The sequence below is a fragment of the Loxodonta africana genome, chromosome 23, assembly GCF_030014295.1.
Source record: "Loxodonta africana isolate mLoxAfr1 chromosome 23, mLoxAfr1.hap2, whole genome shotgun sequence".
Classification (NCBI taxonomy): domain Eukaryota; kingdom Metazoa; phylum Chordata; class Mammalia; order Proboscidea; family Elephantidae; genus Loxodonta; species Loxodonta africana.
The window spans coordinates 5,995,259-6,016,703 of record NC_087364.1 but is presented as its reverse complement, the minus strand read 5'-3'; the positions used below and the strand labels follow the sequence as shown (position 1 = coordinate 6,016,703).

Sequence of the window (21,445 nt, the reverse complement as noted above, 5' to 3'; positions counted from 1 at the left end):
TATAAACCTTTGCTAAAGGATGTAACTTGGCCACTTAAATACATAAAACAGAAAATGTAGGGAAAGCACAGTGCTAAATACTATGATACGCATTTTGTAAGAACTGAAGGGCTGCATTAGTCGCTGATTTCAATTTGCTTTTGTTCCTTGAAAGGGTATGTTATGCTTTAAATTTAGCAAGAACTGCCTGTTATCTTTTCGTTAAGAACCAAGTCGATGGCACCTAACAACAACGATCAGCAAGTAGAAAAATATAAGAAATAATAGTGCTATTCATTAAGACAATCGGGACCTTTGGCAATTTTAGCACCATTAGTTAAACCTTAAAAAAAAAAAAAAAAAAGACTTCAAGGAATTAAGATTTTCATGAATTCATGTGTTTTGGTTAATTTATCTGCCTTATCCCGTAACAAAAAGACATACTAACGCTGATAATAATAAAAGTAGGAGCTTCTATTATTTGAGCACCAGCCCTACGCCAGGGTTAGGTTAAGCTTCTGTTACGAATTGCCGTGCTAGGATGATTTCAATAGGAGACGGTGGAATTCCAGTGGCTGCTCCTGAGTTTCTACGCAGCAATTCCTTCACAGGAGGGGTCACAGGGAAGGCAATCTAGAAGTTTGTGTTGTAAGGAAAGGCCAAGAGGATTTATCGTGAAAGCGTATTGGTATAATAAGCAGTTTGTTCACACTTATATTGATGTTAAAGATCAATAAAAATCTCAAAGCTATGCAAGGTAGTTTTATTTATGTAAGATTAAAAAAGCTCATATATCCAAACCAAAAGGTTGATGGAATGAGAAGCTATTCCTTGGAAAAGCCAGTGCTGCATTCATAATTCATGATCTCCTCATCTCCTCCAAGGCCTTCCAACAGCTGCCCATCCAGTCCCATCTACTAACAAAATCACTGATACTAGCCAAAGAACTCACAATAAAAACAAAACACACACTACTGGACAAACTGCAGCCTAGTGGTCAATGGTTCTTGGATGCACCACGATGTGAAAGTAGGAAAGAACCTTCATGACCAGTTATGTCCTCCTGAATGATCGAGGTGCAGGGTGGTTACGTGACCTTTTAGGTCCGGGACTAGCATGCAGGTTTTCCTACTGAATCCACACAATTTCACACAATGTACATGCTGCTGCTCTTTTTTTCCCCCACCCTCTTCATTTTTCCCTGTTCTATTCCGGTTTTCTTTTCCACACTTCATTTCTCTTATGTTCTCAACCAATCACTGCTTGCAGGTTTCCTTGTTCTTATCTGCCCCTCAAATCTTCTGCGCCTTCATCGTACTGGCTGGATGTAGAGGGGTTTAATTGACCTTCATTAACCTTGCCATTGTGGCAGTATTAGATACAGGTACAATGAACAGAAAGTTACAGTAGCATTGCAGGTTAATGGAATCTGACAGCCATGGTGGTGGCTATAGAAGTACAGATACAATCCTCATTGAATAATAACAACTCACACTTATATAGGGCCTACCATGGGCCAGATCCTTTATGCATTTTAACACATTTATTCCCTCTAAAACAATTTACAAAGACAATGTCTCCATCTTACAAATGAGAGAATTAAGGACCTTGCCCTCAACTAGGGCTTCACACTCTGGCAGTTTTGCTCCAGAAATCTTGCTGTTAGATACCATGCTATAATTCAGAAGTAAACTCAAAAGGACTTGGTAAGAGTCTTAGGCTGGGTTCTCTGGAGAAGCAAAACCAGTAAAGCCTACCAATATATACATAGATTTATATCAAGGAAACGGCTCATGAAATTGTAGAGGCTGGAATGTCCCAAGTCCATGTATCAGGATAGAAGCTTCTCCTGATTCACGCAGCTACAAGCGCTGGAGAACCCAAGATTGGCAGGTCGGTAAGCAGGGCTCTTGTTCACAGGCAGTGGAGATCAATGAATTCCAAGATCGGCAGGTAAGCTGCTAGCTCAAGTTTCAAGGACTGGAGGTCAGACGAACAGGAGGCAGCTGCAGGATTTAGAGCAGGCAAAAGCCAGAACATCCACTGTCCTCATATATTCAGATACAGTCCACACATCCAACGAAACTCCCTTTCAACTGATTGGCTACTCACAGCAGATCCCAGCATGTGGGTGATCACACATAAACACTGGGAATCATGGCCCAGCCAAGTTGACACATAATCTTAACCATCACATAATAAAACATAAAGATAACAAAATCAAATTTTTTGTAGCACCTGGGTAGGCAGTGTTATTGACTGAATTAGGGAATATAAAAGATAGCCTGGTTTCAGGGATTCATATTTTTTAATTAATGGGCCATTTTGTTTTTAAAAAAAAAAGGCTAAGGCTTTCTCAGAAAAATGTAATTTTACACATACATGAAATATTGCATTCAACTTCTCAGAGTTCAGAGACATCTTGGATCTCTGGGAGTCTGTGGATCCCACATTAAGAGCTTGTGGTATAGAAGTATATGAAGCTGGAAGAGTGGATGGAATGTTGAGGAAAGGGAGAGCAGCATGACAAAGACTGAGAATAAAACAACATTTAAGCGATAGAACGATACAAGTATTAAAAAGGAGCAACAAAAGTAAAAGAAGGAAGTCAATGACAGAGTGACGATATAAGGAGGCTATCAAAGTGAAAAGACAAGCTATGGATTGGGAGAAAATTGGGGGGAACCATATATCCAATAAGGGTCTAATATCCAAAATGTATTTAAAAAGTCCACAGCTTAACAACAAAAAGACAAATAACCCGATCAAAAAATGGGCAAAGACTTAACAGATGCTTGACCAAAAAAGCTATTGAAATGGCCAACAAGCACACGCAAAAATGCTCAACATCATTAGTCATTACAAAAAACCCAAACCCACTACCGTCAAGTCAATTCCGACTCATAGAGACCCCATAGGGTTTCTAAGGCTGTAAATCTTTTTTTTTTTTTTTAATTGTGCTTTAAGGGAAAGATTACAAATCGAGTCAGCCTCTCATATAAAATTTTATATATACCTTGCTATGTACTCCTAGTTGCTCTCCCCCAATCAGACAGCACACTCCTTCTCTCCACCCCATATTCCCCATGTCCGTTCAGCCAGCTTCTGTCCCCCTCTGCCTTCTCATCTCCCCTCCAGAGAGGAGCTGCCCACATAGTCTCATGTGTCTGCTTGATCCAAGAAGCTCACTCCTCACCAGCATTATTTGCTATCTTATAGTCCAGTCCAATCCCTGTCTGAAGAGTTGGCACTGGTAATGGTACCAGTCTTGGGCTAACAGAAGGTCTGGGGACCATGACCTCTGGGGCCCTTCTAGTCTCAGTCAGACCATTAAGTCTGGTCTTTTTACGAGAATTTGAAGTCTCCATCCCAATGCTCTCTTGCTCCATACGGATTCTCTGTTGTGTTCCCTGTCAGGGCAGTCATCAGTTGTAGCTGGGCACCATCTAGTTCTTCTGGTCTCAGGCTGATGTAGCCTCTGGTTTATGTGGCCCTTTCTGTCTCTTGGGCTCATAATTACCTTGTGTCTTTTATGGTCTTCATTCTCCTTTGCTCTAGGTGGGTTGAGACCAATTGATGCATCTTAGACGGCCACTTGCTAGTGTTTAAGATCCCAGATGCCACTCACTAAAGTGGGATGCAGAATGTTTTCTTAATACATTTTATTATGCCAATTGACTTAGATGTCCTCTGAAACCATGGTCCCCAAACCCCCAATCCCTGCTACTCTGGCTTTTGAAGCATTCAGTTTATTCAGGAAACATCTTTGCTTTTGGTTTAGTCCAGTTTTGCTGACCGCTCCTGTACTTTGTGTTGTCTTTCCCTTACCTAAAATAGTTCTTGTCTACTATCTAATTAATGAATACCCCTCTCCCTGCCTCCCTCCCTCCCCCCTCATAACCATCAAAGAATATTTTCTTCTGAATTTAAACTATTTCTTGAGTTCTTATAATAGTGGTCTTATACAATATTTGTCCTTTTGCAACTAATTTCCCTCAGCATAATGCCTTCCAGATTCCTCCATGTTATGAAATGTTTCGCGGATCCATCATTGTTCTTTATCGATGCATAGTATTCCATTCTGTGAATATACCATAATTTATGTATCCATTCATCCGTTGATGGGCACCTTGGTTGCTTCCATCTTTTTGCTATTGTGAACAGTGCTGCAATAAACATGGGTGTGCATATATCTATTCTTGTAAAGGCTCTTATTTCCCTAGGATATATTCCAAGGAGTGGGATTGCTGGATCGTATGGTAGTTCTATTTCTAGCTTTTGAAGGAAGTGCCAAATCGATTTCCAAAGTGGTTGTACCATGTTACATCCCCACCAGCAGTGTATAAGTGTTCCAGTCTATGACCTCTCCAACACTTATTATTCTGTGTTTTTTGGATTAATGCCAGCCTTGTTGGAGTGAGATGGAACCTCGTTGTAGTTTTGATTTGCATTTCTCTAATGGCTAATGATCGTGAGGATTTCCTCATGTATCTGTTAGCTACCTGAATGTCATCTTTAGTAAAGTGTCTGTTCATATCCTTTGCCCATTTTTTAATTGGGTTATTTGTCTTGTTGTTGAGTTTTTGTAGTGCCATGTAGATTTTAGAGATCAGATGCTGATCAGAAATGTCATACCAAGGCTGTAAATCTTTACAGAAGCAGACCACCACATCTTTCTCCTGCGGAGTGGCTGGTGGGTTAGAACTGCTGACCTTTTGGTTAGCAGCCAATCTCTTTAACTACTGTACCAGCTGGGCTCCTTCATTAGTCATTAGGGAGATTCAAATCAAAACCACGATGAGATACTGTTTCACCCCCATTAGAAAGGCCAATGATCCAAAAAAAGGGAAAACAACAGGCGCTGGTGAGGTTGTGGAAAAACTGGAACCCTCATCCATTGCTGTTGGGAATGTAAAATGAGTATAGCTACCATGGAAGACAGTTTGGTGGTTCCTCAAAAAGCTGAACCTAGAACTACCATATGACCCAGCAATCCCAATCTTAGGATATACACAGAGTGAAAGCAGGAATGCAAACAGAAACCTGTCACTGCAGCACTTTTCACAATAGCCAAAACGTGGAAACAACCAAACTGCCCATCATCAGATGAATAAACAAAACGTGGTATCTAAATACAATGGAATATTATAAAGCCATAAAGAGATGAAGTTCTGATACATGATATATCATGGATAAACCTTGAGAATTTTATGCTGAGTGAAATAAGTTAGACATAAAAGGACAAATACTGTATGATCTCACTTACATGAAATAAACAAATGTATAAAAACCAAAGATTATTAGTGGTTACCAGAAGTGGGAGGGAAGGAAAGGGAGGAGATTTTGTTTAGGGGCATCGAGTTTGTTAATGCTGATAAAATACTTTGGATAAGGTCATTCAACATGAAGAATGTAATCAGTGTCAATGAATTATACACATAGAAATTGTTGAAACGGTAAACGTGCTTATTTTCACCACAATGAAAAAAATTAAAATCAGTAAGAAATGGCTCCTGGACACCCTTTGGACTCAGTACTGAAGTCACTCCTGAGGTTCATCCTTCAGCCAAAGATTAGACAGGTCTACAGGATCACCAGGAGTTGGAGTCAGCTCCACAGTAACGGGTTTGGTTTGGTTTGGTACAGGAGCCCTGGTGGCACAGTGGTGAAGAGCGTGGCTCCTAACCAAAACGTTGGCCATTCAAATCCACCAGTCACTCCTTAGAAATCTTATGGGGCAGTTCTACTCTGTTCTATAGGATCACTATGAGTGGGAATCGACTCAACAGTAACGGGTTCGGATTTGGGTTTTTTATAGGGCCAACAATAACACACATGAGGGACGTGCTACATAGTCATAGTTCAATCACGTATATATGAGACTAACGGGCATACCAGCCCAAAAGCAAAGACAGGAGCGACAGGAAAACTGGCCGAATGGGAACAGGGAAACTTAGGTGGAGAAAGGGAGAGTGTTGACACATCATGGTATTGACAATCAATGTCACAAAACAATTTGTGTATTAACTGTTTAATAAGAAACTAATTTACTCTATAAAATTTCACCTAAATTACAATAAAAAAACAAACAAAAATATTTAAGAAGACATAAAGGCGGTGTTTCCTGACCATCCCTGTTTCAGTTAGCTGCCTGTCTTTTGCTGACAGAGATTTAATATTTTATGTAGCTTGATGTACCAATTACTTCTATGACTTATGTTTCTAGTCACACACAGAGAAGGTTCTCTCAATTGCAAGATTATGAAAATACTACTTATTTTCTTCCAGGGCTTTTAGTTGTACTTTTGAGATTTAGATCTTCGATCTTTAATTATTTGTAGTTTCTTTTCTGGAATGATAGACAGCAGGGAACTATGTTATATACACATACATTTTTCCATCCTAATAGGACAGCCAATTTTCCCAAAATTATTTACCAATTAACTTTCCCCAGCTGATTTAAAATGCAACCTTTTCATATTAAATAAACATATACAAATAGATCTGTCTCTAGGCCTCTCCAGCTCATTAATCAATTTGTCCCCACCTGGAGGAATCACTTTCCTTTTTGTCACTTTCGAACACATCCTTACGTTTGTGAGAGCACATAACCCCACATTATTCCTCTTTTTCAATTGTTCAGGGCTATTTGTCTTCGCTTACTTTCACCTGAATTGTTTTTCTTGCGTTACAGCACTAAATACAACCTTGAGAAAAATAATTACAGTGCTGAAAGAAAGCAGCCTTCCAATTTGTACCTTTATTGGGATTAATATTTTCACGATTTTACTTGGCTATCCTCTAACCGGAGGCCTAGTGTCACAGTGGTTAAGTGCTCGGCTGCTAACCAAAAGGTCAGCGGTCCCAACCCACAAGGCATTCTGCTGGAGAAAGATGTGGCTGTCTACTTGCATAAAGATTACCGCCTTGGAAACCCTGTGGGGCAGTTCTACTCTGTCCTATAGGGTCACTATGAGTAGGAGTTAGCTCAACGGCAATGGGTTTTGTTTTGTTTTGTATTGTGTAACCACTTTATTGTAAAAATTAAAAATAACCCATATATTTAAAATAACACAAAACATATATATATTATGTATGTACGTAAGGACACACACACACATATATATTAATGAATTATTGTATGGCAAACACGTTTGAGGTCAAGAAATAGAAATTTGTGATCCACCTCAGAAGCTCCTTCACGTGCCCCATGGCAATTACAAAATCCTTTCTTCCCCTCAGAAGAAACCACCACTTTGTCATAGTACTCACTTCCTTGAATTTCATTGTAGTTTTATCACCCGAATATATGTACCTTGACAATCTAGTTCTGGCTGTTTTAAAATGCTTTTTATGTCTCTTTTATCTACAGATTCTTCCCCCATCTCTGTTCTCCTTATAACTTTCCTGCTGCAGAACCAGGGCAGTTTGAGCTGTATAGCTTCCCAGCATCTGGCGCAAATCAACACGATCATATATCCTCTGTATTTCCTGCAAATCGGTATCTAACACAGACTTGATCTGAGGCATGGATGATTCTTTCTTAAAGACTATCGCAGTGTGTTCTGTCATCTTTTCTGTGATGTCAGTATAGATACATTAACCACTGGGGGTTGCAAAATGTTGATATTCTAATCCCACAGAGTCTTTTCATTTAGTAATTATACTACTTGTATATTTATTCCTTCTCCCCAACTATTTGATTAGCCCAACGGTACTGCTTACATGGGAGTCACGTGAAATGCAGGATAAACGCTTGAAACTTTATCCCTTTATCTACTAGCTTTCAGAAAAAACAATGGTTCTCTATCTTCCTATGAGAGTCCCTAGGTGGCACAAATGGTTACGTGCTCAGCTGCTAACTCAAAGTTCGGCTGTTCGAGCCCACCCATAGGTACCTGGGGAGAAAGGCCTGGCGATCTACTTCTGAAAAAATCAGCCACTGAAAACCCAGTGGAGCACAGTTCTACTCTGACACACGTCGAGGTCGCCATGTGTCAGAACTAACTGGAGGGCAACTGGTTATCTTCCCAGGAAGGTTAAAATTTTGTTGTTTAGTATCATTATGAAATCATAGATTTAAACATCTGATAGCTTTCAATCAATTGCAATTATTGTCATTTTCAAAGCTCAAACATTCCCATATTGTTTTGACAGTAGGAACCTCTTCAAATTGGTTCCTGGGTACCTCTGTCCTAAACCTACTAGAGTTGATAGCTTCCTTGCTATCAGTTAAGACCAAAAGTTCCAAGTGGATCTTATACAGCTCTTGCTCCCGAACAGAATCAGCATCTTCCAAGGAGTCCTAGTTCTCTTTTGGGGCTTTGAAAGTTAAGTTTTTTTTTCAGACCTTGGAAAGTAAGAGAATTGGGAATTCGGTGATTTTGACTAGGGGAATAACGTGATGTGAATTCTATCTGTAAAAATAATAATAATTTTGTTCTGGAGAACTGAAAGTAGTGAAAGAAGAGTACACGGAGGAAGACTAGTTAGGAGGCTATAAAGTAATCCAGTGACCATTAGTTGCCTACAGTTGCTGGCCAGAGTGGTGAGAGGTCACATTCTGACTTATTTTGAAGCTCTATCCAACAAAATTTGCTGTATGTTAGAGGTTACGAGAACAAGTGGAGTCAAGGATAATTCCAGGGTTTTTAGTCTGAGCTTGCAGGAAGAGATTAGTGAGAACACTGGAAGGCAATGTAAGTCTGTTTGAGAAATCCAAAGTTCTCTTTGTGTAATATTTCCAAATGAAACATGAGTTAAGATTTACTTTAAAATAATCCAGGGGCTATGTAAATATGTAACAAGATTGGTCACCAATAATTGTAGAAACTGGGTGACTGTGCCTCCACCAGCCTGAGCCCAGAAGAACTAGATGGTGCCTGGCTTCCACCACTGACTGCTCTCACAAATATCACAATGTAGGGTCCCAGACGGAGCAGGAGAAAAATGCAGAATTCAAATTCACACACACCCACAAAAAAAAGACTAGACTACCTGGTCCAACAGAGGATGGAGGAACCACCAAGACTATGGCCCCCGGACACACTGTTAACTCAGAACCAAAGCCACTCTTGAAGTCCACCTTTCAACTAAAGATTAGACAGGACTATGAAACAAACAGTAAGACAGGTGAGGAATGTGCTTCTTAGTTCAGTCAACACTTGCCCAAAAACAAAGAGGAGAGGGGAGGAAGGCACAGGAAATCTGGACAAACAGACACGGGGAACCCGGGTGGAAAGGGAAAGAGTGCTGACACATAGGAGGGAATTGCAACCAATGTCACAAAACAGTTCATGTATGAATTTCTGAATGAGAAACTGATTTGCGCTGTAAACTTTTACCTAAATCATGATAGAAAAAAATACATAATATACAAGTTTAAAATTTTTAACAAAGTTCATTCAGCAGTATGATATACAAAGACTTTTAAGGAATCTGACTTAAAGCAATCAAAAATTACATTGATACAGTAACATCAAGCTGAATTTATATAACTTACAAGTTATTTTAAAAATACAGCAATCATAAGGAATTACTTTATTAGTGTATTAAATATTTTATTAAGAAGTGTAATAAAATCCTTGGCTTTGTGCCCTTGACTGTCTCTACAATCTCAACATTTAAAATTGTTTTCCTATATCTAATGATGCTATATAAATATAATGCTAAAAGAATACAAACAAAATATGGTTTAATAATTTATGATTACTACCTACTGCAGAGTCTACCAGACAATAGAGGCTTTTCCCCACTAGGAAGGCTAACTTTAAATCAAATATTGATTTTCCTCCTGTAATTCACACCTGTCTATTGAGTCAGTTACCCAAGCTTCTTGTAGGATCTTAAACTTTCTTTTAAGGGTTCTCCGAAAAGCTTTAAAATCCGCAACGTGACTATGATCCTCCCCAACGATTACATGAGAAACTCCCTCAGCTAAACAAGAAACTACTTTTGCTCCATGAAACCGAAGCTCCAACGCTTTAGTAGCTAATCTTGCTCCCTCAATTTTGGTACTCAAGTCATTAATAACAGCATACAGGTCCAAATAAACCGTGTGGTGTCGAAACATACTGAGAGGAGAGCTGTCCCAGGAATATCGGTATTCTAGATCAGCAATCGCAGAGGCCATTTCTTCAGGAGTCTGTTCGTTAGAATGTTTAATTACTGAGAACACTTCCCTGAGTTGGTTCAAATCTGTATCAACAAAATAACTATCACCATAGCAGTCGTATTCAAGAGCAAAGTGTTGTTTTGTTGATGGACACATATGAATCATAAAGCGAGGCTGCCACGGCACACAGCTTTTGGTCTTAAAACACTCTAAAAGCCAGTCAGGCTTCACGACATCATGTTTATTTGAAGAAATTATGTTTCTCACTCTGATGTTCTCAGACCCTGCAATTATGCAGGCCGTGTCTGGGCCCGGATTTTGCACTATATAACCACCAAATTCTGCAATTCTGTTTTCCAGATCAGGCTTTGAATGGCCTTCTATTCCATTCATAACACAAAACTCCACATCTTCAAATATATTAGAAACTTTGTTTATGTTAGAAAGATTAGGTGCTTTGAAGTGTTCGATAATTCCAACAGCTTTCTTCAACTTTGGGACAGCAGCTTTCCGCTTTTTTTCTTGCGGTTCATCGTCATCGTCATCTACATGAAGGTGTCTGGATGCGAGCTTTCCAGAGGCTTTCCCCCTAAGCTGCTCTAACTCATCCAGAGTCATGCATTCATGCCACTCTTTGTCTTCTCTTATCTTCTCAATTCGTGGGAAACGCAAAGTGCAATCAGTTTTATACATATCACTGGGGACAATCTCTGCTGCCTTAATCTGAACAATGACAGAACTACAAGGCTCAATGTATACTTCTGGCTTCTCTGTTCCACATAAAATGCTACTGGGGGGAGCTTTTCTATTAAAAGGCTTCCAATGGTTGGCCAATTTCAAACCCAGGTCATATAGTTCTTTCATGGTGTAACCTGAGCCCACGCGACAGACAGTGTGAAACACAGATGGCTTTTCACCGGTAGGTGGCTTCTCTGCCACGGCACACAGAAAATGAGACATCATCCCACCCCGTAAACCTTTACCCCAATAGCCTCCAACAATTAAGATGTCCAGTTCATCCATTAGACCATTCACATACTCGGGCTTAATTTTTAACCATCCTTCACCTCTTTTGCCTGGCTTGTAAATGGACAAAGGGTATTTTATCATGATTCCCTCTTCTCTTTTATCTATCGCTTCGTTCAAAGCATCAATTACTTCTTTCTTAGTATGTGCTTGTGTTTTCTGCACTATTTCTATTCTCCCTGGTATTGGTGTAAAAATACCACTAAGAATTTCATACCTCTTTCTCAGGGTCTCATGTCCTAGCTTTTTATTATTAACCATCAGTACATCAAAAACACAGTAACAAGTTTGCAGATCGGAATCCTCTACCATTCTTTTAATATCAAACTTATTTCCCTTTTGCATAAAACTCTGAGTATTAGGATCGTAGGCCATCATTTCACCATCCAGGATACAGTTTTGCGTATTTGTTTGGAAAGCACCATGAATGAAAGGCGTCAGGGACCCCTGCTGTGAAGAGTCACCAAACTGATCAGTATAGTCATATCCATTTCGGGAGAAGAATTTGTACACATCCCCATCTCGGTGCATTTGCATACGCTCGCCATCTAGCTTGGTCTCAATGTAGAAACTCTGGTGCTTCATGTCCCTCTCAACGTGCCGAATGTCTGCTATAGCAGCTAGCATTGGTCGAAAGGCAGAAAATAAGGTGATGGAGATATCGCTGAGTCCTACTGAAGGGTCATGCAGTTGCCTGCAGACTTTTTCCATATCTGTGGTGACACTATACAACTCAGCAGCATCGTCGTGAAAAAGAGAAAATACAACTTGCTGACTAACACCAAGCTTTAAGTCCTTTAAAATCATTCGTATGAGCCATTTTTGTTCAAGTGCTGAACTCTGAGCTATAAACTGAAGAAGACTCTTCTTTACTAGGTTCTTTTTTTTGGCAGAATTATTGCTGGCAACTGAATCCAAAATGTCATTTACTTGCTGTATGGTTAAGCTTCCTTTCTGTAAACACCTTGGCTTCAACACAAAGTACGCAATCATTGCAAAGTCTCCAGTATCTCCACGAGTTCCCGTGGGTGTTCTGTAATTTAAAAGTTTAAGGGCATCTTTTCCTTCTCTGGGCAAATTAAGCAATTCGATATAAAGCTTAGCAAGCATAGTTTCTTTGATTCCATATGCCATTCTCTCTCTTTCTAGCTGAGGAAGAATGAGTCTCATTGCTGGATAAAAAGAGTCTGTGACATCTTTTTGGTTCTTATGAAGGGCATCGTGGAATTTTCTCCAAGAATCTAAAAACTCCTGGAAGTGTTTGATTTTCTCTGCACGTCCTCTGCTTCTCTGTATTCGTTCTAAAGTTGAACATAAATCTGCAAAAGGAACATGTGACGCAACAGCTGGTGAAGTTTGGGAGGCAGCCACTGAAGCCATGGTGAATCCTCTGGTTTAACTAATAAAGCAAAAGAGAATAACTTTAAGTAAAAAAGAAAATTCAAGCATTTAATATAAAGCCTTAAAGAACAGCACTTGGTTCATAGTACCCAAATCACCAAACCCACTGCTGTTGATTCCAACTCATAGCAACCCTACAGGACAGAGCAGAACTGCCCTATAGGGCTTCCAAGGCTGTAAATCTTCATGGGAGCAGACCGCCACATCTTCACCTCACAGAACAGCTGTCGGGTTTGAACCGCTGACCTCTGGGTTATCAGCCCACGGCTTAACCCCTGTGCCACCAAGGCTCCTCTGGGTTCATAATAAATGCTTATTAATGCTTGCTAAGGGAAAACAGATCAATACTATAAATGTCTCTTTTCAACCTCTACGTTTTATGATAATTAACTATTTCAAGTCTAATCAGTAATTATTATCAAAAGTATCACTGGCCCCACTTCCTATAGTCACAATCCTGAAATTAATTATTTTAATTACCTTTCTCCCTGAATCCCAACGTCCACTGAATTAATCATTCCATCGCAAAATTATTTAGCATATAATGCAAATGCATACTGGTAAAAACGACAGAAAACCAAACTATGTTCAGCTGAGCTCACTTCTGGGCCTCAGGCAAGGTTCCTCCTGCCTGTACATCTCTTCTCTTTCTGTCACTCCACCACACAGCACCAGACACAAACTTATTAGAATGGGCTTTTTTAAAAATCAAATCTCTCTCCCAGTCACTGAATTTAGATTTGGCTTCATAGGAAGACTGAACTTCTCAGCCTAGGGTCCTTCACCAAAAAAAAAAAAAAAAAAAAACCCAAACCTGTTGCCATCAAGTTAATTCCAACTCACAGGGACCCTACAAGACAGGGTAGAAATGTCCCACAGGGTTTCCAAGGAGCAGCTGGTGGATTCGAACTACAAACCTTTTGGTTACCAGCTGAGCTCTTAACCATTGTACCACCAGGGCTCCCCCCCCTAAAAAAAAGTATCCTCTTTTTGTTAGTTTTTAGGAAAAACTCTGTCCCAGCCAGCCAAAGCCTTTGTCTTCATTCCAGTCTCTACTGTTAACTATGCTAAACCCCCACATTCAAAGTCCAACCCAAGATGTTGTTGTTGTTGGCTGCCTTCAAGTTGACTCCAATGCATGAGGACCACAAGTGTTCGGAGTACACAGAACAGAACTGCTCCACAGGGTGTTCAAGGCTATGACCTTCCGAAATGGACTGCCAGGCCTGTCTCCCAAGGCGCCTCTGGGTGGATTCCAACGGCCAACCTTTCAGCTGACAGTAGACCACTTAACCATTTGCATTACCCAGCAACTTCTCCAACTCAAAATACCCTCCCCATAAAATCCTAACTGCACCTACCTCTTTTAACTCTTTTACAGTAGTTTCTTACAGCTTGATAAATTTAAATTCATCAGTATAATTTTTTTTTGTTCATATTCCTATGCCAGTTATTGCTAAGTACCCACTGACTACATAGGAGCCCGGAGCTGTGCTATAGGCAAGTACGATGTTTCTGCCATCAGAGCGTACAGTCTTGTAAGAAAAAGGGACATTTTAAGAACAGATTGTAGTAAAATGCTAAGTGCAGTAACAAAAATAAGGCCAAAGTAAAACATCCCGAGACAGAGCCTTTTCAGTGTATCCTAAAGTCATGGAGGAAATAATGGGTAACTTGCTAGGCTAGCATCTAAAAAATTTCCTAAGGAGGTCACACAGATGTAAAATTTCTTTGAGATTTTAAATATTTGTGTAAGTTTTATTACAATCTATAATATATCGGAGTTATTTTAATACAGTTTAAACTACGTAACATTAACTTACCTTTCCAAAAAACACCTCAAGTAAAATATGGCCTCCAGTGGGTTCAGACAGCTCCTGACACACCACCATGTACCCCAGGCAGCAGAGAGTCAGCGAAGCTTCATGGTGGAAGATCCTCTAATATAGTACAGATACTATGAGATTCCCCGTCTGCCAAGCTCCCATCACAGTAAACAAAACAGAAACACACACACACACACACAATCAGTCCAAAGCTACATTATCTAGTATCTAGCAAAAATGTAATGGCTAACTGGAATACCGCATTTACCAAACTATCAGTCTCTACAAGTCAGTAATCAGGTTGTAATGTATGCCTCTAGTGCCTGACACACGCTGGCTTTGTTTCCTGAATGAATTACTGGATACCTAAAGTTGAGTTCCTGGAATAGCATGCTAGGGAAGGCCACAGACTAGTTACACACAAACACACCAACATGGCTGGTGGGATTCAATTTGGTTAAGAATATTAAGCAGCTCTGACTGTGTTAGCAATGGTTCACAACAGCCATGTGGTGGCCTACGGGAGAAGGTTGAAATTCTCAGGCTAATTCCTGATAAAGGACTCCCAAGACTGAGCCAGTCAGACTAACGGATAAACCATGGGACTATCCTCTTTAATTTTTATTTTTGAATATAGTAATTGCTTCTCCTGTGTCTGGCTTATATGACTGACCACAAATCACCCTGGTTATGCACGAACAATATCTTACCTCTAAAAACACACTTCCTCAATTGGGTGCATGTTTACATTTACTATTTACAATGCAGATAAAATGAAATACGCTACGAAATACTTCTCTGAAAGTCTCAGTATTGGAATACAGTTTCTGATCCATCTATAGATTCTATGTGGTCTCAAAGTCAAAGTTTCCCTCAGCAAGTTCCAGGCAGAGACTCGAAGTATTTGACAAAGAGTGCTGAAATTTAGGTAATGGTGTGGATACACACACATCCTGAAATTGTTATACAGGTATCAAGGATTCCAAAATTAACATAAAGTTAATAGATCTAAATGTTTTTACTTGTTACAATTGCATAAAAAATCCAAGATTAGGGTTTCCATTGTTTTTTGCATGCACTCTAATATTATTTCTTTGAAGTCTGCAGTATTGGGCTAATATTTTCCATTTGTGAAAAGACAAAGCAAAAGAGTCAGATGATTAAGGGAATACAAAAAATCTGAGTTCAAATAAGAACTCAAACATTTCATAGCTGGGTGATTGGGTCAATTACTTAATTTCTCTAACCTTCAGTTTCCTTATGTGTAAAATGGGGTTGACAACTATCTAGAAATTGGAGTGAGGTTGAGAGTTCCTGGTGCTTAACACAGTACCTCGCATTTACTAAATCCTTAACAAACATTACTACTATGATGCTTGATAATCCAAGCAACCTTTAAAATACAGACATTAAAAAATATTACAAATATCAAATGAGGGGCAGGACACTCCAGCTTTTGACAATGTTAGGCAAAGCTTCCACAGGAATGAACACAAGTAATTAGGGCATAACGATTTATCATCCATTCAGATGCTGGTTATACTGTCCTGAAGTGACAAAAAAAACAAAGCACCCAGTTTTATTCCATAAATGTGGGAGAAGATTCAGGGTTATTTAATGGGGAGAAAGGGAAGTTTCATTCGTGTGGCCCTTAATGAGATGAGGGGTCTTTCTATGAGACAAAGGGCTTACAGGAGCCTGCCTTCTACAATCAATAAAATCAACAGAAGCAGCAGACGAGAAATCAAACGGTGTATTACATTGGGCAAATCTGCTGCAAAAGACCTCTTTAAAGTGTTGAAAAGCAAAGACATCACTTTGAGGACGAAGGTGCATCTGAACCAAGCCATGGTATTTTCAATCACCTCATACGCATGTGAAAGTTGGACAAGGAATTATGGTATTGGTGAAGAATATCGAACATAGCATGGATTGCCAAAAGAATTAACAAATCTGTCTTGGAAGAAATGCAGCCAGAGTGCTCCTTAGAAGTGAGGACAGCGAGACTTCCTCTCACGTACTTTGCACATGTTATCAGGAGACACCAGTCCTTGGAGAAGGCCATCATGCCTGTTAAAGCAGAGGGTCAACGAAAAATAGGAAGGCCCTCAAGATGGACTGACATAGTGGCTGCAACAATGGGCTCAAACACAGCAACGATTGTGAGGATGGCACAGGACGGAACAGTGTCTCATTCTGTTGCACATGGGGTCACTATGAGTCAGAACCGACTGGATGGCACCTGACAACAACAACAACTTTCCACATGACAAAGTATAATCAGAGAAATAATGTAATTTCCTCCAAACAAGTTCTTCCACTCCAATGCTACCTTCGCTCTGAGGCAAAATCACACCTCTGAGGTGTACCTATAACTCCTCTACTTACCCCTTCCCCAACCCTCTGGAGATTCCGAATAAATACCTCTCCGCGAACAAATTACGTTATCTCTTTGAGCCTGAGGATTATTTGTGAAATGCAATCATAATTTTTTTTTTGAGAGACTGTCGTGAGAATCAATGTAGGCAATTACAGCACCTAACGGTTTTTGACAGAAAAAAAAATAGGACAAATTATTGTTCCCTCGTCCTCACGTGCCACCCAGCGCGGGTTGGTAAAGACCCCTGAATCAACGATCGCCAACGGCGATGTAAACCTGGCAGCTCCCTAATAACCCGGAGATCCATAGCCCTCGTCTGTCAAGTCGGCTGAGGCGGATGCACTGAAGAATTTTTTAACATCCCAACCAGAAGTAAGAGAAAGAATTTAACTTAGACAAGGCTATGTCCTAGCTCGTCTCTCCCTCACCTCTCACTGTCCACAAACACCTGCTGAACAGGGACGAGAGAGGCAGGAGACGACCACGTCCTGCCTCCGTCACGCTTGCCCAGCCTCCACCTGCCCAACATTACCTTTTGCTTGCTCCGTTGACCAGGAGGCCACTTCTGTCCACACCCCGGACAACATTCGCCGCACAAACGGCTCCCATAACACGAAGCCAGAGGCGACACCACCAAACCGGAACCCAAAGAAGCCGGTTCCGCCAGCTGTTCGCCGCGCAGGCGCAGACGGGACGGCCGGCCTCGGCGGCGTCTGTGACGTCACGGGGGAGAGGTGTGCGCACGCGCGATGACGCCTAAAGGGCGCGCCGGAGTCCCTCCCGCCGGGGTCCCTCCCGCCGGGCTTTGGGCGTCCCCGCGGGAGCGCAGGCTGGCAGGGGCGGGGAGGAGTCGTTTATATTTGATCTTAGCAGATGGCAGTTGTGATTACAGAGACAGCTTCCTCTGGTCTCGGCACCAGGTGCTGTTTGCACAACGGTTGACCCACATGAGTGGGTTTCGTCGTTACGTGAACCCGGTGATAGTGTTGTGGGCTGAATTACTTGGAAATTGACTTTCAAACCCCTAGCTTGAGCCCTCCGCTCGACCTGCTGTTAAGTGACTTAGCCTCTCAGAGTTCCTTTTCCTTTTATGAGAACAGTGATAACAAGTTATTTCGCTGGACTTTTTTTTGTGAGAGCGCCCAGGACAGGACACCCTCTCACAACCTGTGTGGTTTCATTTAGGTTGAAAACCACGCTTTTGCAAAATTATCTTAAGTCTGTGTTTTCCTGTTTGTTTTTCATGATTGTGTGATACAAAAATAAACAATTGCATACCCAGAAATCAACTATGAACTTTCCAATATCTGTTCGAGGATTAAAAACAGTTATTCAGCAAACCTTTATTGAGCACCTACTATAACATGGTAATTGTGTTAAGTACTCAGGATTGAGAAATTGAAAAACACAGTCCCTTGGTTACATAAGCTGTCAATTTCTAACATTTTGTTATGGGCTGCTTTAGTTTCTTGGGGCTGCCATAACAAAATACCACAAAGTAGGCGTTCGAAAGAAGAGAAATTCATTGTCACACAGTTCTGGAGTCTAGAAATCCAAATTCAGGGCTTCAGCAGGGCTATGCTTGCTCTCTGTTGGCTCTAGAGAAGTAGTCTTCTTATGTCTGTCAGTTTCAGGTAGCTCCAGGCGTTCCTTGGCCTTGGGCTTATGGGCAGGTCCTCACATCGTGTCTTCCCTGTGTGCCTGACTCTGTTTCAATGTCTGTTCTTTTTATAAAACACCACTCAGGAGGGATTAGGATGAGGGCCCAGCATACTCCAGTATGATTTAAATACCTTCATAAATCCATTAAAACCAAACCCATCGCTTTCAAGTGGATTCCCAGTCCTAGGGACCCTATAGGACAGAGTAGGACAGCCCTGTAGGGTTTCCAAGGCTGAAATCTTTCTCCTGAGGAGTGGCTAGTAGGTCCAAACAGCCTATCTTTCCGTTAGCAGCCAAATGCTTTACCCACTGCGCCATCAGGGCTCCTCAATAAAAACCAACCAAGCCCATTGACATCAAGCTGATTTCAACTCATAGCAATTCTATAGAACAGAGTAGGACTGCCCCATAGGGTTTCCATAGCGGCTGGTGGATTTGAACTGCCAATCTTTTGGTTAGGAACCATAAGCTCTTAACCACCGCACCACCAGGGCTTGTTACTAGAAAGACTCTAATTTCCCAAACAAGGTCACATGCATAGGTACAGGGGTTAGGACTTCAACATATCTTCTGGGAGAAAAAAATTCAATCCATAATATGGGTGTCCTACCATGGAGAATTGAGAAATCATACATAAAGCTTGTGGGAAACAACTTTTTAGAATTATTTCCTTTTAATTTAAAATATTGTTGCCTTAAGATGAAAGTGAAATTTTGCTGCAGTGGTCTCTGAGTGAACATTTTTGAGCTGTTAACCAAAAAAAAAAAAAAGAAAACAAACTCATTGCCATCAAGTTGATGCTGACTCATGGTGACCCCGTATGTTTCAGATTAGAACTGTGTCTCTTTGGCTTTTCATGCTTATAATCTTGAAGCAGGTTGCCAAGTCTTTCTTCCATAGTACTCGGTGAGCAGGTTTGAACCTCCAACCTTTAGATTAGTAGTCAAGTGCAAACAATTTGCACAACCTAGGGAACTTTTAGAGCCCTGGTGGTACAGTAATTAAGAGCTCAGCTGCTAACCAAAAGGTCAGCAGTTCAAATCCACCAGCTGCTCCTTGGAAACGCTATGGGACAGTTTTACTCTGTCCTACAGGGTCGGAGCCCTGGTGGCACAATGCTTAAGCATTTGCCTGCTAACTGAAAAGTCTGTGGTTCAAACCTACCAGCCACTCCGTGGAAGAAAGACCAGGTGATCTGCTTCTGTAAAGATTTCAGCCTACGAAACCCTATGAGGCAGTTCTACTGTGTCCTATAGGGTTGCTATGAGTCAGAATGGACTCAACAACGATAGAGACCTGATAAGGGCCCTTAACCAAAACAGAAACCAAACCAAACCCGCTGCTGTCCAGTCAAGTCCAACTAATAGTGACCCTACAGGACAGAGTAAAACTGCCAAACAGGATTTCCAAGGAGCAGCTGGTAGCTGACCTTTTGGTTTGCCGCCAAGCTCTTAACCACTGTGCCACCAGAGCCCACAGGGGTTGTCTAAGGTACAAAAACTTTATTTTTCAAAACTTACACTTAGATTCACATCTTGTAGTAGAACTAGTAATAGGGCTCCTTACTTCTAGCCCAACAATCTTCTATGAATTTCTTCATATGTCTAATTCACCTAAATTACCAGAATATTTCTCTGAAATCATCTGTGATGGTATAAAGTCAGATGATACTGTTTTGTGGGTAATTTCTCTACTTATTATTCAATTTAATTATCACTTAATTCACTTTTAAGGATCGTCCAACACAGCGTTAATTAGAGGCTCCTTCACATGCGCACTTTATGAGAGAGCACTTGCTTGTGTAGTCATGCCTTCATTCAACATCTGAGCCTCTTCGCTATGTCAGAGACTACACTATGCTTAACAAGACAAACATGGATTAATGAATCCAACCTCCCATTTACCATGTCACTTTAGCTTAATACTTCAAAGAAAATCAGCGAATCTCACTAAGTATCTTCTAGAGTTCCTGATCCTTTTTTTTTTTTAATGAAAACCATCCACCTTAGTGCCTGACATATAGGAGACATCAACTAGGGGAAACTATTATTGAGAGCCTCTCTTGAACCTCCTGGTGCTCCCAGTGTGGAAGCAGGGTACATATGCATCTAAGTTTGCCCTTTCTTTCTGTGCCTGTGATGTTCTCTGCATATACAGAGTACACAGGGTAAGGAATAACGAAGGGGGGGTGGTCAGACACCTGTAAACAAAATACTCTGTACACTTCAGTATAGTGCACAGGAAGTCCACTACCCAAACCCATTGCCGTCGAGTCGATTCTGACTCATAGCGACCCTATAGGACAGAGTAGAACTGCCCCATAGAGTTTCCAAGGAGCACATGGTGGATTCGAACTGCTGACCTTTTGGTTAGCAGCCGTAGTACTTAGCCACGACGCCATCTGTAAACAAAAAACTGTCTACCATTTGGTGCGCAGGGGGTACTGATAGTAAAACCAAGGAAGCTCAAGCTTCAGGGCCCCATTTTTTTAGTTACTTCCAAGATCCTGGGAGGTGCCCTGGCAATGGGTTCACACGTTGTGCTTCTGTAAAATTTTCAGAACTAAGCAAATTCTGTATTCTCTTCTTTACAAGCACACTCCGAATTGTGCAACGTTCAGGTCCCCGAAAGCCTGCATCTGCCTGTGATAGAGGACTCTGATAGAAGGCTCTCTGATACAGTCTGGGTTGGGAGAAGATAAGAAGGGAAGTATAGTTACAAAGACCTTTAAAGACTGTTATCACTCTGGTTCCCCGAAAAGCCCTACCAGCTCGACACAGCTCCTATAAACGCTGCGTCGCAGCTCGCTCCGGCCAGCTCCCCAAGGTCACCCCGCTCCCGGGTCGTCCCTGCCCCGGATTCGGCTCCTCCTCCGCGCCGGAGTCCAGCGCGGGGCGGGAGGTCGTCCCGAGGGCCCCGGGGACTGCGTGCGGCCGAGAGCAGCACGTCGCGGGGCAGTACCTGTCCCACTGCGAGGACAACCTGACCCGGCCCGGGGGGGCGCAGAGCGTCTCCGACGCTCAGCTGGCCCCCCGCGTTCCCGTTTCCGGGGACGCC

The 21,445-nt window shown here is 41.4% G+C and overlaps 1 protein-coding gene across 2 annotated transcripts; it reads right to left on the bottom strand.

The window, feature by feature from the left end:
* Positions 1-387: 387 nt before the first annotated feature.
* LIG4 (DNA ligase 4) lies at positions 388-17,400 on the bottom strand. Of its 2 annotated transcripts, XM_010594010.3 has the most exons (3): positions 17,259-17,400; positions 14,344-14,460; positions 388-12,518 (listed from the first exon to the last, which is right to left on the bottom strand). In XM_010594010.3, the coding sequence occupies exon 3, from the start codon at positions 12,497-12,499 to the stop codon at positions 9,749-9,751; it is 2,751 nt and encodes a 916-aa protein (XP_010592312.1). In that variant the 5' UTR covers positions 12,500-12,518; positions 14,344-14,460; positions 17,259-17,400; the 3' UTR covers positions 388-9,748. The 2 variants fall into 2 exon arrangements, with proteins under 2 accessions (XP_010592312.1, XP_003414085.1); XM_003414037.4 differs by lacking the exon at positions 14,344-14,460.
* Positions 17,401-21,445: the final 4,045 nt, after the last annotated feature.